Raw genomic sequence first — 15571 nt, 5'->3', positions numbered from 1 at the left:
TTAAATTCTCAAAAGTTTTAATAAAAAAACTTAAAGTGTAAATTTAATAATAAAAATGAATGAAAATATTTTTGAAAAAAGTAATTCTTTGACATTTATTCATTAGAATAATTTTAAATTCAATTATTTTCAATATTTCCTATTAAAAATTTCGGAAAATTCAAATGCATACCAAAAATAATAATATTAAAAATATTTAGAATCATTTTAACATTTTGGAGAAAACAATAATGTTTAAAATTTATAATCAAAATTCTGAAAAAATTACTTTGATTTTGTTAAACTATATAAAAATTCTTTTAAAACATTCAATTATTTTCGAGCCTATAAATAATTTCATGAAAAAAAAAGTTTCTAAAAATTTTTAATTGAAATCAATTAAAAATTTTTAATTTTTATAATGTCCAGGGATTTTAGAAAAAAGTCAGGAAGTTTAATAAAAATTACTGGAAAAACATTAAATTTTTCAAATTCTAGACCTCAGATATTTTCTAAATATTTCAAGAAAATGACACATTTTTAGTATATATAATGCAAACTTATTTCAATTTTTATAGTGTGAAAAATAACTTTAGATAAATCTTTCAAAAATTATTTTTGTAACATTTTTTCAAGATAATTAAATTTTTTAATATATATCTATAATTAAAAAATTGTTGAGAAATTGGAATTTTGTAAAATTTAATTGAAAATTATAGATTTTTTTTCAATTATTTTATTAAAATTTTTAAAAATCACCTTTTAAAGTATTTTAATTGCTAATTTTTAAAATATTTGAATTATCAAAAATTGTAATAAAAAATCTAAAAGTGTAGTTAATGAAAATTATATTAAAATCTTTTTGAAAAAAGTAATTTAGAGAATTTTTTTTGTTCTAAATATTTTAAAATTCAATTATTTTCAATATTTTCAATTAAATGTTTCTGAAAATTCAAAAACATAATAACATTAACATTTTTGAGAATTATTTTCTAGTTATTAAATAACAATTAAAAAACTAATTCTTCAAATTGTTACACTATAATTTGTTAAGATTCAATTATCTTCGAACCTATAAATAATTTCATTAAAACAAAGGTTTCTAAAATTTTTTAATTAATTAACATTTCATTAAATTTTAATAAATTTACAATTTCAATAAAGCTAAACTGTAAAAACTTCCATTTGAATAATTTATTATTAATATTATAAATGTATAATAATATTTATTTTATTAATATGTTAATATATATTTATTAAAAATATTTAGGTAAATAAAATAAATAATATAAATAAATAATAAATAAATAAAATAAATAAAATAAATAAAATAAATAAAATAAATAAAATAAATAAAATAAATAAAATAAATAAAATAAATAAAATAAATAAAATAAATAAAATAAATTTATTAATATATTATTTATATTATTTATTTTATCTAAATTGACTCTTTTTATTTCTATAATTCATATTATTTTTAATTCAGATCAAATTCAATTGATTTGAATTTCAATTTTTCCAAAATTTTAAGCATATAATGCAAACTTATTTTAATTTTTATAGTGTGAAAAATAACTTTAGACAAATTCTTTAAAAAATTGTTTTTGAAAAAATTTGATAAGATAATTACATTTTTTTAAATATATCTTATATCTATAATTAAACAATTTTTTAATAGGTGAGAGTGGGGCAAACCGGACCCCCTAACGGTTTTTTGACTCTTGTGACTAAACGAATCAACCGATTTCATTTTTCGATGGCTTGTTTGAAAGATCATTTAATTGCGCAACTTTTTCCCAGAGACACCTATACTTTATCTTTTATTGTTTAGTTGCTGTGTTAACTTTAAAAAATTTTGCAAACGGTCCGGTTTGCCCCACCCCCTGGGGTAAACCGGACCGTTTGCTTTTTTATTTATAATATTGCATTTACATAATCTACAATGATAAAAAACAAAGAATCATGTAAACAATGGTTGTAGTAATGAAAATAATAATACGGGATTGAATTTTAATTAAATAAATATTTTTCTAAATAAAAAAATAAAAATGTTTGTCACTATCAGAGAAACAATATTAAAGGGTCCAATTCTCATTGGAAGACAATTATTTTTCATTGTAAGTAAATATTTTAATAAAAGAAACATTTTATTTAAAAATAATTTTTATGAAACTTTAATTGAATGGAAATATCCTATGGCCGGTTTGCCCCACCGAAAACGGTCCGGTTTGCCCCACAGGCCCATTTTGAGAATAAATGTTTGTCAAAAAAACGCTTTGCAAATTCATCAAAGTTTTTGGTGGTAAGTATTCTTGAGGTGTGTACCTTCAAAACCCAAGACCTAATATTTGAAAGTATTAGACGATTTCCTCAGAATTTCCTTAAGAAAAAATTCGTAAAAGTGTAGAAAAAAACTAAAAAAAGAACTTTTGCTCCCTTCGTCGCACAAGCGCAAGCTAAAACTGTCAGATTGAAAAAATAAGGTATACTAAACATGATTGTTTTAAATTTGTAAACAACACTTTTTCCAATTTCGCCATTTCTGAAATATTGAGAGGGGTCCGGTTTACCCACCGAACCTGTTTGCCCCACTCTCCCCTAATTGAAATTTTGTAAAATTTATTTGAAAATAATAGAATTTTTAACATTATTTTATTACAATTTTTGAAAATAAACTATTAAAGAATTTTAATTGGTAATTTTGAAAATAATTGAATTCTCAAAAATTTTAATAAAAAATCTTCAAATATATATTTAATAATAAAAATGAATGAAAATATTTTTGAAAAAAGTAATTCTTAGTAATTTTTTCATTATAATAATTTTAAATTCAATTATTTAAAATATTTCCCATTTAAAATTTCCGAAAATTCAAATACAATATACAAAAAATAATAAAATTAAAAATATTTGGAATTGAACAGTACTCCACAAATATGGGTTTATAAGAACAGAAAGTATGCGATGCATCAATTAATCCAAATATGTCTTTTAAAGTCATCACTCGGCAAAGAGTTTTTATCTCCTTACATTTCTTAACAAAGAATTAGAATTTTTGGGTTTACAATATTCCCCTTAATTTTCATAATATCATGCAAGATGGTCCGCAATTCTTTCGTATCTTTGCAATCTACTTTTTTTACCGTCTGCAAATTTTAGATTTCTCTTCGGTAATTTGATGCGACGATTTATCTTCGACGGTTTGATGTGATAAATCCCCTGAAAAATATAAAAAAATAAATTAATAAAAATAATTAATTAACACAAAATAAATTATTTATTTATTTATCCAATTGGGTAGTTTAATATAAACCATTTTACGTATTTCCACAATAGTACTGCTTTGATGGGATTACGATGAAAGTAATTTTCATCATAATTTGCCAATTTATCTTCCTAATGTTGCAGCTGTTAATATTAAAAAAAATTCTAACAATAATTTACCTTTAACATATTTTTCTTTTTCATTTATTTTAGAATCATTACTCGCCAGTTCATTTTCATCAAATTCAGTATCGCTATTACTTGCCAATTCACTTTCATTAGAATCAGAATCGCTGCTCGATATTTTTCTTTTTCTCGACTTTTGTTTTTGTTTATTTCGCGACTGACAGGGAATCGTTCGTCCACCAATGAAATCCATAAAATCAATCCATGGATTGGATTTTTTATTCATTGATGAACGAAATGTTTTTACTGGCACCGAAATATATAAATTCTTAGGATCAATTAATTTTAAATTATTATACGTTTCAGTACTTGTACTTGCACCTAAATTTTTTTAATACATTTAACGAAGAAAAGATGCATAAACTTTCACTTTAAATATTAAACATAAATCTTTATCACTATATTAATTAATTTACATAATTCTTTTCAAGAATGTCTACCTTTAATACTTTTAAACGATATCGCTTAAAATATTGTTATATTTATCATTTTTTGTCTCGATCAATTCTTTTTTTAATTCTAAAATATAATTGTATAAAATTTCATCATTTTTATTATTAATGTTAAATTGCTTTGGAATCAGAAATTTCTCAAATTGAACTAAATTTTTTGTTCCCCAATAACTAATGTTGGTGTTATCAAAATATTTAACTTTAACCTTCCTATTCTTTTTATTAGTTTTGATTACTTTTCCTGGGAGAAATTCCCTGTTGTCATATGTAATGCCTATAGGTAAGTACTTTAACCATGATGAAAGCATATTATTTCGTTTTTTGATTTCGTCTTTGTCATTGAAGATAGCCATGGTAGTCATTAATCTGTTTAAAAAAATAATAGTATTATTATTTATTATTTTCTAGAAAGAAATTTTTTTTAAGAATAGATTTATTTTTTAATTATAATAATATATTATATTATTCATATAATTTTTTAAAAATATTAAATTTAAAAATATATTTTTAATAAATTTATAGTTATAATTGTAATTATTTATTTTGTACAAAGATTTTTTAATTTTCCAACAAAAAATGTTTTTCTGAATATTATTACAAATTTATAAAAATACAATAATACCAATATTAATTCCTATTTTTAATATTTCTTTACAATAAATTTTAATTATTATAATAATAAAAAAATTTTTTTAATGTTAACAAATATTTATTTAATTTTTAAAGATTAAAATAAAAAAATTTTTTTTTTACCTTCTCAAATGACTCATTTCCTTGTCGGTCTCGTCTTTATCTTTCGTCCACTTGGCCCTTTCTTCAAGAAGCCTTTGACATTTCGGACACTTTCTGAGTTCTGCACTGATCTTTCTAATTTTTTCCAAGACCGTTCTCGCCTTCTGTATAAAGACCCTAATAGCAGGTCTTCTGAAGTTTGACTTTGCTTTGATGACGCCTTTCGTTTAATAACTTGTACGAATTCGACATCCTCATAGTCCTCCTCTTCCACCTCGTCGGCCCAATTTTTTATTTTGTCGGCATATGATTCCTTTTGCTGCTGCGAGTTTTTAGCTTCTTGGCTGCAACACAACTTTTTCGGGGGCGAGTTTTCGGATGTTTCTTTCGACGGAATCTCCGTTGGTTTTCTCGGCGCAGTTTCCGCCTTTTTTCGGCGAGGTTGCCGTGATACTTGGCGGGGATTCCATCGATTCTTTTTGGTTTCTTTTTTTCTCATTTTTTGTCACCAATGCCTTTGGAAATTGTTCCCCAAACAGCGTATGTACAGAACCAGTTCTGTAGGGTGTAATAAACGATTCATTATTTATTTTATTTATTTATTTATTTATTTATTTATTTGAACATAAACGGGTTTCAAATAAACCCTTTCGTACAGAAGTACTTTACATAAGTACTTTACATCAATGTATAAATACCAAAATTTTCATCGCTTAATTCATCCAAATAATCAATGTAATTATGAATATTAATTTGTTTCCTTATTAATTCAGGACATACCAAAAATATTTCATTTTGAGAGAAGAGTTTTCTTTTCTTTGATTTTATTTGTTTTTTTTTTATTGTTGATATTTTTAATGTCTTCAGACTCACTGGATTCACTAGAAGAGGAGAGTTTTCGTTTCTTTGATTTTATTTGTTTTTTTTCTACTTCTCTATTATATTTCAATTTCTCGGCTTGTGTGACTTTGATATATTTATCATCCATTGTTAGGTATTTTCTCTGATTTCTAAATCAAATACCGATAACTTGCTCTGATTAGTAAATTGAACATTACTGCGTTTTCCAAAAGGTTTTTTCATCTGTGTTGATAGAATGTTCCACTTTCTGATCTATGGATTGTGTCTTTGTTACTGTTTGAATATGTATAAGGATCTTTAATCATCGGATTCAAAAGGAATTTATAAGATTCACTTGTAATTCGTTTCTAATGTGTTAAACTTGACATTAAATTTTAGGAATTCAAAATAGAACTTTCTTTTGTCTGAGTTTCTGCTAATTTATCGAATTCAGTTATTTCTGTGGTGAATTTGGTAAAGTTTTAAAATGATTAATTTCTATGTTGAATTCGTTATTTTGAATTTAGAAAATCTGATGTTAATTGAATTCTTTTTTCGTTATGTACGGGAAAAAAATATTTAGCTGCATAAACTACATATTTCACTTTAGTAGCGAAATTTTTCAGTGCTTCAATTAATACTTTAGCTGTTTTCCGAATTTTAATTTAGTTCGTAAAGTTTTTAATCTTTTGATTTTTCTAAAGTATATCTGTAATTAAATTTTTTTTAAATAATTGAAATTTAGTAAAATTTAATTGAAAATAATAGGTTATTTAAAAAATAATTTATTACAATTTTTGAAAATCAAATTTTAATTTCAATTATTTTCGAAAACTTAAATTTACAAATTACAATATTTATAAAACATATTCTGAGAAATATTTTATCACTATTTTTAAAGTTCAATTATCTTTGAACAAAGTAAATGAAAATATCGAAAATTAATTTTTTATAGTTATTAAAATATTGGAGAAATCATGTTCATATTTATAATAAAAAATTCTTCCAACATTTTATTAATATCTTTATATTTTTCAAAAACTCAATTATTTCTGAAAGATTTTAAATAAAAAAGTATTATCTTTTAAAAATATTTTTAAAAATATACCTACTTTAATAAATGTTTTTTAAAAAACTTGGATATTTGTAATTATTATAAAAAATTAAATTTTTTGTATTTAAATATTTAAATTCTCGAAGAACATTCCAAAAGTTATTAAGAAAAATTGATTTAAAGTTTTTTAAAAATTTTAATAAAAAAATCTTCTAAGTGTAAATTTATTAATATAAATTCATGAAAAGTAGCTATCTTCTGAAAATTAAATTAAAATATTTGTGAAGAAAGTAATTCTTAGTATTTTTTCATTTTAATTTTTTAAAATTCAATAATTTTTAATATTTTCCATTAAAAATTTCGGAAAATTTAAATACATACAAATAATAATAACATTAATATTTTTTAATTGTTTTATCATAACTTTTTAAGATTCAATTATCAGCGAAGAAATTAAATTAAAATTTTTTAAAATTTACTTTTTCAGACTTATTAAAATTTTAAAGAAATCATTTTCATATTTATAATTGAAATTTTTAAACAGTTTTATTTTTTTATATTTTTCAAAGATTCAATTCAAAAGATTTCTACCAAATTCCATTTATTTCGAAATGGCGATTGTAGATATATAATTGAAAAACTATTATATTTTAAAATATTTTTAAAAAACTAATTTTTAGAATTAATTCTAAATAATAATTTTAAATAATTAAATCTAAATAAAATATTATCGTTGAATTAAACTTTGGGAATATATTAATTATAATGGAAATAAAATAAAGAAGGGCCCTAAAGTTCTGAACGTTTAAATGAACGAAATTTTGTTTTTTTAATTTCCCGATTTTTTTCAATAATCTTATTCAAAATAGTAAATAAAACAAATATCCATTAAAAAATTACAGAAATTTTATTAATAGGGGTGAAAAACATCCCCTAGTCAATTCCACTTTGTTAGATGCGGCGCGCGAACCCCCAAAAACCACCCTTAATTAATTAAAACTCATAATGGTCATAAATAGCTATTTCATGTTCGCCTTTTTGGACAGAAATGTTTTTAAAAATTGACTAAAAACATACCATGTCATTGCCAATTTTTCAAAATTTTTTTCATAGAAATTTAGAACTAATTTAGTGCTCTAACATAGCATTAAGAAAAATTTTTTAAAAACTACCCTCAACCTCAAAAACTACCAAACGAAAATACATTAAATAGACATTTTTAAAAACTATCTAACGAAAATAAAAAGGCTTATTTTTTCGAAATGTCTATATTTTTTAAAAGTGATAAAATTATTATAAAATATACTATATATATGTATTTTTAGTTTTTTATATAAAATTAATAATATATATTGTTTTTTTATAATCTAAAATTAGATTTACATCAGACATTTTTTAATTTTTTATATCAATATATGTTCTTTAATTATTGTCTATGGTGAGTAAAATAGTAAGCTTTGCAGCACTTCAAGGTTTTCTCGTAGTTTCTTTGGTTTGGATAGTTTCAGATCATTAAATTCGATCCAAACATTTTGTCTCCAGCATACGGCTGTAAAATGGCCTGCTCTTACTTCTTCTATTTATGGTTCAGGGCCATAATACAGTACTGCACCCAGATCTGTGAAGTTGGCTCCGACATGTCAAAATTTTTTACTTTTCTAAGTAGTATTCATTTGTCCAAGATAGGTCTACGTTTGTCCAACCATTATTTTTTTTGTCCACCAAAAAGAAGTTTCAAAACAAAAAAATTCTAAAATATTTTTTTTTAAATTTTGTTTCTAACTTAGTCTGAGAGGGTGGAATAAATTTTATAATGGGTGGACAAATGAAATAACAAGTTGGATAAACGTCAGAAATAATAAAATCAACATTCCACCAATTGTTTAAACAATTTCAATAGTTGACTTCTGACAAATGTTCATTTTAGACATTATTAAATAATAATAATAATAATAATAATAATAATAATAATAATAATAATAATAATTATTGTCTATGGTGAGTAAAATAGTAAGCTTTGCAGCACTTCAAGGTTTTCTCGTAGTTTCTTTGGTTTGGATAGTTTCAGATCATTAAATTCGATCCAAACATTTTGTCTCCAGCATACGGCTGTAAAATGGCCTGCTCTTACTTCTTCTATTTATGGTTCAGGGCCATAATACAGTACTGCACCCAGATATTATTATAATATTATTATTATTATTATTATTATTTCGTTTGTAAATCAGTCTGCGAGGGTTAAAAATAATTGAAATTCTTCCATGAATTTTATTATTTTTTTAAATAATTAAATTCTTGTGATGAATACTATTATTTATGAAAGTAATTGAATTCTGGAATGCCTTTTACTAAAATTCCTAAAAATAATAAAATTTTTTTGAAGAATTTTGCCATTCATTTATAAAAATAATTGAAGTGTTGACGATTTTTTTAGATTTTTTAAAAATAATTGAATTTATTCCAAGAATTTTATTAATTTTGAAAATAATTAAATTCTTATGATAAATCAAATTGCTGTTTATGAAAATAATTGAATTTTACTATGAATTTTATAAAAATTCCTGAATATAATTGAATTTCGGCGAAGAATTTTGGGATTTATAAAGATAATTGAAACGTTAAACATTTTTTTTTAATTTTTGAAAATATTTGAATATCTGGAAAAAATTTTAATATTTACTAAAATAGTAACTTGTAATTTTGTTTGTCCACCCATTAGAAAATTTATTCCTCCCTCTCAGACTAAGTTAGAAACAAAATTAAAAAAAAAAATTTTAGAATTTTTTTTTTGAAACTTTTTTTTGGTGGATAAAAAAAATAATGATTTGACAAACGTGAACCTACCTAATTTTGACATGTCGGAGCCAACTTCACAGACCTACTGCACCCAGTAGATGATATTCTTCGCTGTTTTTTACTGGGTCTTTTAGTTTGCGTTGTATGTCACATAATCTTGTTTTTGTAAAATCACCTGTATAGTCTATCTCAATAGTTATAAATGGGCCTGAAAATATGTACGATTTTTTAATTCATTGATTAACCCCTTGACTGCCGATGGCAAATATCTTTGCCATTTCGGACTTTGCTCTGACTGCCGGAAAACTGACAATCTTTGCCATAATAAAAATTCATGTAAAAAAGTAAAAAATGGTTGAAAATTAAAAATAAAATGATTTCTAAAAAGTCAACGCTATGCAGAATGCGACGCACGTTTCTGTTTTTAAATTCAGTGAATTATAAAAATGTTATAAATTTTTAAAAACAACACTTTTAGCAAATTTTTCAAAATCTTTGCCATGGAAAATACAATGCATTTTTATTTTAAAAATGTCTAAAATCGCCTGAAATCTATTACTCAGGGGTTTTCGGGGTCGCTGCTTACGAATATGATGTCGGTTTTTCAAAATTCAAAATGGCTGATCCAATATGGTGGACGACTTTTTTAAAAATTGATCCAAATTACCTGAAATTTGTTACTCCGGGGTTTTCGAGGTCGCTGATTACAAATATGATGTCGGCTTTTCAAAATTCAAAATGGCGGATCCAATATGGCTGATCACTTTTTTAGAAATTGATCCAATTTACCAGCAATTTGTTACCCGGGGGTTGTCGGGATCGTTGATTACGAATATGATGATGATTTTTCAAAATTTAAAATGGCGGATCCATTACGGAGGATGACTATTTTAAAAATAGATCCAATTTACCTGAAATTTGTTACTCGGGGGTTTTCGGGGTCGCTGATGACGAATCCGATGTCAGTTTTTCAAAATTCAAAATTGCGAATTCAATATGGCATACCGTGGAGATCCACTTCACCCATGAACTTATTGGAAAGGTGAAATGCGTTAAGACATTTCAATGGAATTTGAATTTTTGCACTCTTTTTATAACTGTTCTATGAAACCGGCATTTGTAAAATTTGTTCTGCTTTTATGATAAAAACAATTTAAAAAAAAATGTCCGCCATATTAGATCCGCCATTTTGAATTTTTAAAATTAAACTTTATATTCGTAATCAGCAACCCCTAAAACCTCCGAGAAGTCATTTTCAGATGTTTTAAATCAAGTTTTGAATATTGATGATGCATTTGCTATTTATCAAGTATTTTGCTCTGATTTTTCTGCCATTTTGGATCCGCTATGCTGAATTTTTAAGTTATCAAGTAAACAGTTCGAAAGTCCAACTATTTTATCCACCTATAGCATACGTGAGGCCCGCCAATAATAATAAAAAAAATGTACTTACTCTTTCAGTAACTGTGCTGCACAAACGATTGGGCTCTGTTTGTATACTGGCGTAGCTAAGAATTCCCTGACTCCACCACCGAAACTTCGAATGTAAATTCCTATCTTCTGTATTGAATCAGAAGACGCGTGGCCGCGGAAATTCAATCCTTCTCTCCAAATTTTATTACAATCTTGTACGGAATTTAAGTTAAAAGTTATATTATTATTAATTTATAAATAATTTCTTAGTCTTAATAGTTTCTCTAAGTGCTTTGCAAAATATTCCGCATTATAAATTACATCCTGCATATTGCTGGTATTGATTAGAACTGACAGCTAACTAATGTTTATAAACAAAAGAAATTCGTTTGGTTACCGTTGGTTACGTATCCCTTCCAATTAGCTGAACTTTTCGTGAAAATAGAAATTAAGGTAAATGTACATATCTCCGTGCTAGTACATTATTCCGTGCAATTTTTTTATTGATTAAAATAAGAAATTCATAAAATATTTCAACAAGTAAAAAATATCTAATAATCTAATAAATAACAAAGTTTGTTCTACTATTTTTTACTTGTTGAAATATTTTATCAATTTCTTTAAATTTTCCCAGAATTTTTCACGAAACATTTGTCAACTCATTAGTAAGACCCTTCACTAAACGTGAAGCAGAAACCTACAATATCGACCAAGTTTCAAATTCCAGAAGAAATAACGATATCTAAACCTAGACGTTACCGCCAAACAATAATAATTGAAAAACAAATTTAAAGCCATGAAAAAATGAGGGACTAACTCTGCTCAATTTCTTATTTTAATCAATAAAAAAATAGCACGGAAATATGTACATTCTGAGCAATTGTTTCTCAATATTGTGACGTCACGAAAAAAATATATCTGATAGTCCAATGTTGCCAGATACTCTCACCAAACGCAACTGCGCTTGCGCTTCAAAAATGCTCTTATTGGTTGAATAAAGCGCGTCTATTTAAAACGTTTTATATATAAAGCATTCTAATGGACAAGTTTTATTCTACCAATGAGAGCATTTATTGTAGCGCAAGCGCAGTTGCGTTTGGGGACGGTTTTTGGCATCTCTGCTGCTGAGCCAAGCTGTTCAGTATTACATCAGCCATAGTCAGGTACTCTCGCGAAACGCAAGTCGGAAATTTTGGATTAGTCCACCTATTAAAATTGATCCGAGGGGCATGCACACTTGCATTTCTTCTTTTTTTTCTACTACACAACTTGTAGTTAAATTATGGCTTCGATAAATCAGGCCAAATCACTTGCATTTTGTGAGGCTACCTGGTAGCTCAGCCATGGTGATGCTTGGTGAACGTTTGCTTGAAAACAGTCGGGTAGGGTCGCTGCAATAAAAAAAAAGATGAATAACTTTTTAATATCGAAAAAAAAGAAACGTTCTTCATTCTTACGAAAAGTATAAAATACGAAATTGTAACAAGAATTACCCGGGGGTTGTCGGGGTCGCTGATTACGAATATGATGATGGTTTTCCAAAATTCAAAATGGCGGATCCAATACGGAGGATGACTATTTTAAAAATTGATCCAATTTACCTGAAATTTGTTACTCGGGGGTTTTCAAGGTCGCTGATTACGAATATGATGCTTTAGGACATTTCAATGGAATTTCAATTTTTGCACTCTTTTTATAGCTGTTCTATGAAACCGGCATTTGTAAAATTTGTTCTGTTTTTATGATAAAAACAATTAAAAAAAAATGTCCGCCATATTGGATCCGACATTTTGAATTTTTTAAAAGAGACATCCGATTCGTCATCAGCGACACCAAAAACCCCCGAGTGATAATTTTCAAGAAAATCCAAAATTAAAAAAAAATATCCGACATAATGGACCCTCCATTTTGAATTTTGAAAAACTGTCATAGAAATCGTCATCAGCGACCCCAAAAAATCCCCGGGTGACAAGTTTCAAGCGAATACAAAATAAAAAAAAAATTTGCACCATATTGGATCCGCAATTTTTAATTTTTAAAAACTGACATCGGATTCATCATCAGCGACCCCGAAAACCCCCTAATGATAATTTTCAAGTGAATCCAAAATTTAAAAAAAAAATGTCCGTCATATTGGATCCACCATTTTGAATTTTGAAAAACCGACATCATATTCGTAATCAGCGACCTCGAAAACCGTTGAGTAACAAATTTCAGGTAAATTAGATCAATTTTTAAAAATCCGTCCGCCATATTGGATCCGCCATTTTGAATTTTGAAAAACCGACATCAGATTCGTAATCAGCGACCCCAAAAGCCCCGAGTAACAAATTTCAAACAAATTTGACGATTTTTTATTCTTGGCATTCTGGGCACATTTAGTGTTTTTCAGCCGGCAGTTAAGTGGTTAATAAATTAATCAAGTTGTAAATGTAGAATTTCATGACATGAACATTTTTCCAAAACTACCCTTAACCTCAAAAACTACCTAACGAAAATAAAAAAGCATATTTTTCCAAAAAAAATTTCGTAGTAATTCAAAACTAATTTAGTGCTAATTTAGTACCATATATAAAAATTTAGAGCTGTTGAACTTTTTAGGAAAACGTATGGTACTACTGGCTTGACGTATATATAGCTACAAGTACCATACCGTAAAAAATAACAATTTTTAAAAAACTCTTTCACAGGAATTTAGAACTAATTTAGTGCTAATCTAGTACCATATATAAAAATTAAGAGCTGTTAAACTTTTTAGGAAAACGTATGGTACACTAAAAAGTAAGAATTTTTAAAAATCTCTTTCACAGGAATTGTGAATTAATTTAGTGCTCTAACATATCATTAAGAAGAATTTTCCAAAAATTATCCTCAATCTCAACCATACATTTTTTAAAAAAGTTTAGCAGCTCTAAATTTTTAAATATGGTACTAAATTAGCACTAAATTAGTTCTTAATTCTGGTATACAGGAAAATTTTTTTGTGAAAGTGGTACTTGTAGGTTTATACACCTGAGAATCGTTATGGAATATCACTATTATCTAGTGAAAAATCATTCTTCAAAAAATGATAATATCAAAAAAATTGTCAATAAAAATTATCATCCACAAATTCTGCTGCCCAAAGTAAAAACCTATAGTAAGTCGCATTTGCCATAAGGTTCAAAATCGGTTACCGTTTAAGCGACTTTCGCCTCAACGGCAAATGCAACTTACTGGGTTTTTACTTTGCGATTTATCTAAATTTTTTATTCAGGGTGGCCTCATGTCAGTTAAGTCAGGAAAATGTCAGGAAAAAAAGTTTTGAAGAAAAATTTAAGTTTAGTCGGCATTCATAGTGCTGCAAGTTTCTTTGTATTTTTCCCGAAAATTACAAAGTGTTTTGAGAAAAAATGTATAAAATATATTATGGGATCGTACGTATACCTCGTGAACAATTTTTTATCACCTTTTGATACCCCCCATCGTGGTCTTTTGTCAATTCCTCCCAACCATATCTGTCCACGTGAATATTTATTGGTAGGATGAGTCAACCTAAAAAAAATTTTTGTATTGAAAAATCGTAAATAATTGGATATTTTATAAAACATAGAATTTAAAAATAATATAAAAAATATTTTCGACACTCCAAGAATATAATTTGTGGGATATCCTGAAATGTATGTTTCTCTCAGTTCATTTTATTAAAGTATAATGTGGTTGTTCTGAAATTTGTTATTTTGTACACTAATTTTATATTAGAATATAATATATAATATTTAATTATAATTCAATAAATTATTTTAGAACAAAGATTTATCTAATTAAACAAAAAATTGTCTGTTAGATAAAATAAAGTCCAGTTGAATAAAGAATTGTCTAATCCATTACCACCCTGAAATTATGTTCCATTAATCCACATCTCTCGGAATTAATCCCCTGGAAGTATTTTAATAATAAAATGTCACATTAAAATTATATTTATGATTCTTTTTTATATTATTTTTTATATTTATTATAAATATTTATGTTATATTTATTTTTTATTATTTATGCTATTAATATAAAATTAAAAGATTAATTATGTTACAATTGAAAAAATTGCTTTCACGAATTCGATATTATTAACGACAGTGCTGCATCTATTCAAAATATTGTGATTGATATGAGCTGTTTCATTTGAAGATCCAGGTTCTATTGCTTGAATTGCAAAAAGAGGAAAATTTATTTACAAGATATAGATTGTTAATATTAAATTTTAATAAAATGCCCTAAAAGGCACATACACTTCCGGATGTCTCACGGATTTTTGTATGTTACACATTGGTTCAGGGATCCTGATTTTCTGCCAAAAACCAAAAAGTTAAAATATTTGCGAAAAATCGTTACTTTCGGGTTTTAGCAGTCCCTGTTAGTGTTACCGAATCAGACATTAGTTTTTTTTAATATTTCCGTTTAATGTTTGCTTAAATTAGAATTTTCAACCAACTGAATTTAAATGTAATATTTGTTTCTTCCTTTGACATAAATTTAATGCTTCACTACTTTTTTCATCCATAAGATGGAGTTAATGTTATTGTAACTTTAATTTTAGGAAAGGTTAATGTAAAAACACTTTCAAAACGCATGAAAGGTGAATTAGGCAAAGAAGCCCGACGTCATCAGGCACAACAAATACGTCAAAATAAACGAGATGAAATTTTAAAAGCCAAACGACGATTTGGTAGTTTTGAAGCACCGCCAATTTTAGTAACAATAGTTCCTTTACAAAAAGACTTGAATATTGAGAATGTTAAAACTCTTTTTAAAAATGTTGATGAAAGCGCAAACATTAATTTTAGTCCTTGTGGTGCTCTACATATAAGGTAAGTAA

General features: G+C 25.9%; 2 protein-coding genes across 2 annotated transcripts in view; one reads left to right on the top strand and one right to left on the bottom strand.

Annotated features, from left to right (window-relative positions):
* LOC122498864 (pre-rRNA-processing protein TSR1 homolog) overlaps positions 1-15571 on the top strand; it is a 179619-nt gene that overhangs the window by 1742 nt on the left and 162306 nt on the right. The window contains exon 2 of the mRNA XM_043606842.1: positions 15293-15563. Within this exon, the coding sequence (XP_043462777.1) occupies positions 15293-15563 (271 nt within the window). The remainder of the gene's footprint in view (positions 1-15292; positions 15564-15571) is intronic.
* On the bottom strand, positions 4105-5963 carry LOC122498875. The gene is made up of 2 exons (XM_043606864.1): positions 4638-5963; positions 4105-4250 (listed from the first exon to the last, which is right to left on the bottom strand). Exon 1 carries the CDS (start codon positions 5113-5115, stop codon positions 4651-4653), a length of 465 nt encoding a protein of 154 aa, XP_043462799.1. The 5' UTR covers positions 5116-5963; the 3' UTR covers positions 4105-4250; positions 4638-4650.

This window comes from Leptopilina heterotoma, unplaced genomic scaffold (genome assembly GCF_015476425.1).
Source record: "Leptopilina heterotoma isolate Lh14 unplaced genomic scaffold, ASM1547642v1 Lhet_160, whole genome shotgun sequence".
Classification (NCBI taxonomy): Eukaryota; Metazoa; Arthropoda; class Insecta; order Hymenoptera; family Figitidae; genus Leptopilina; species Leptopilina heterotoma.
The sequence above is the reverse complement of the archived record's forward strand: the minus strand, read 5'-3'. Positions and strand labels throughout refer to the sequence as shown.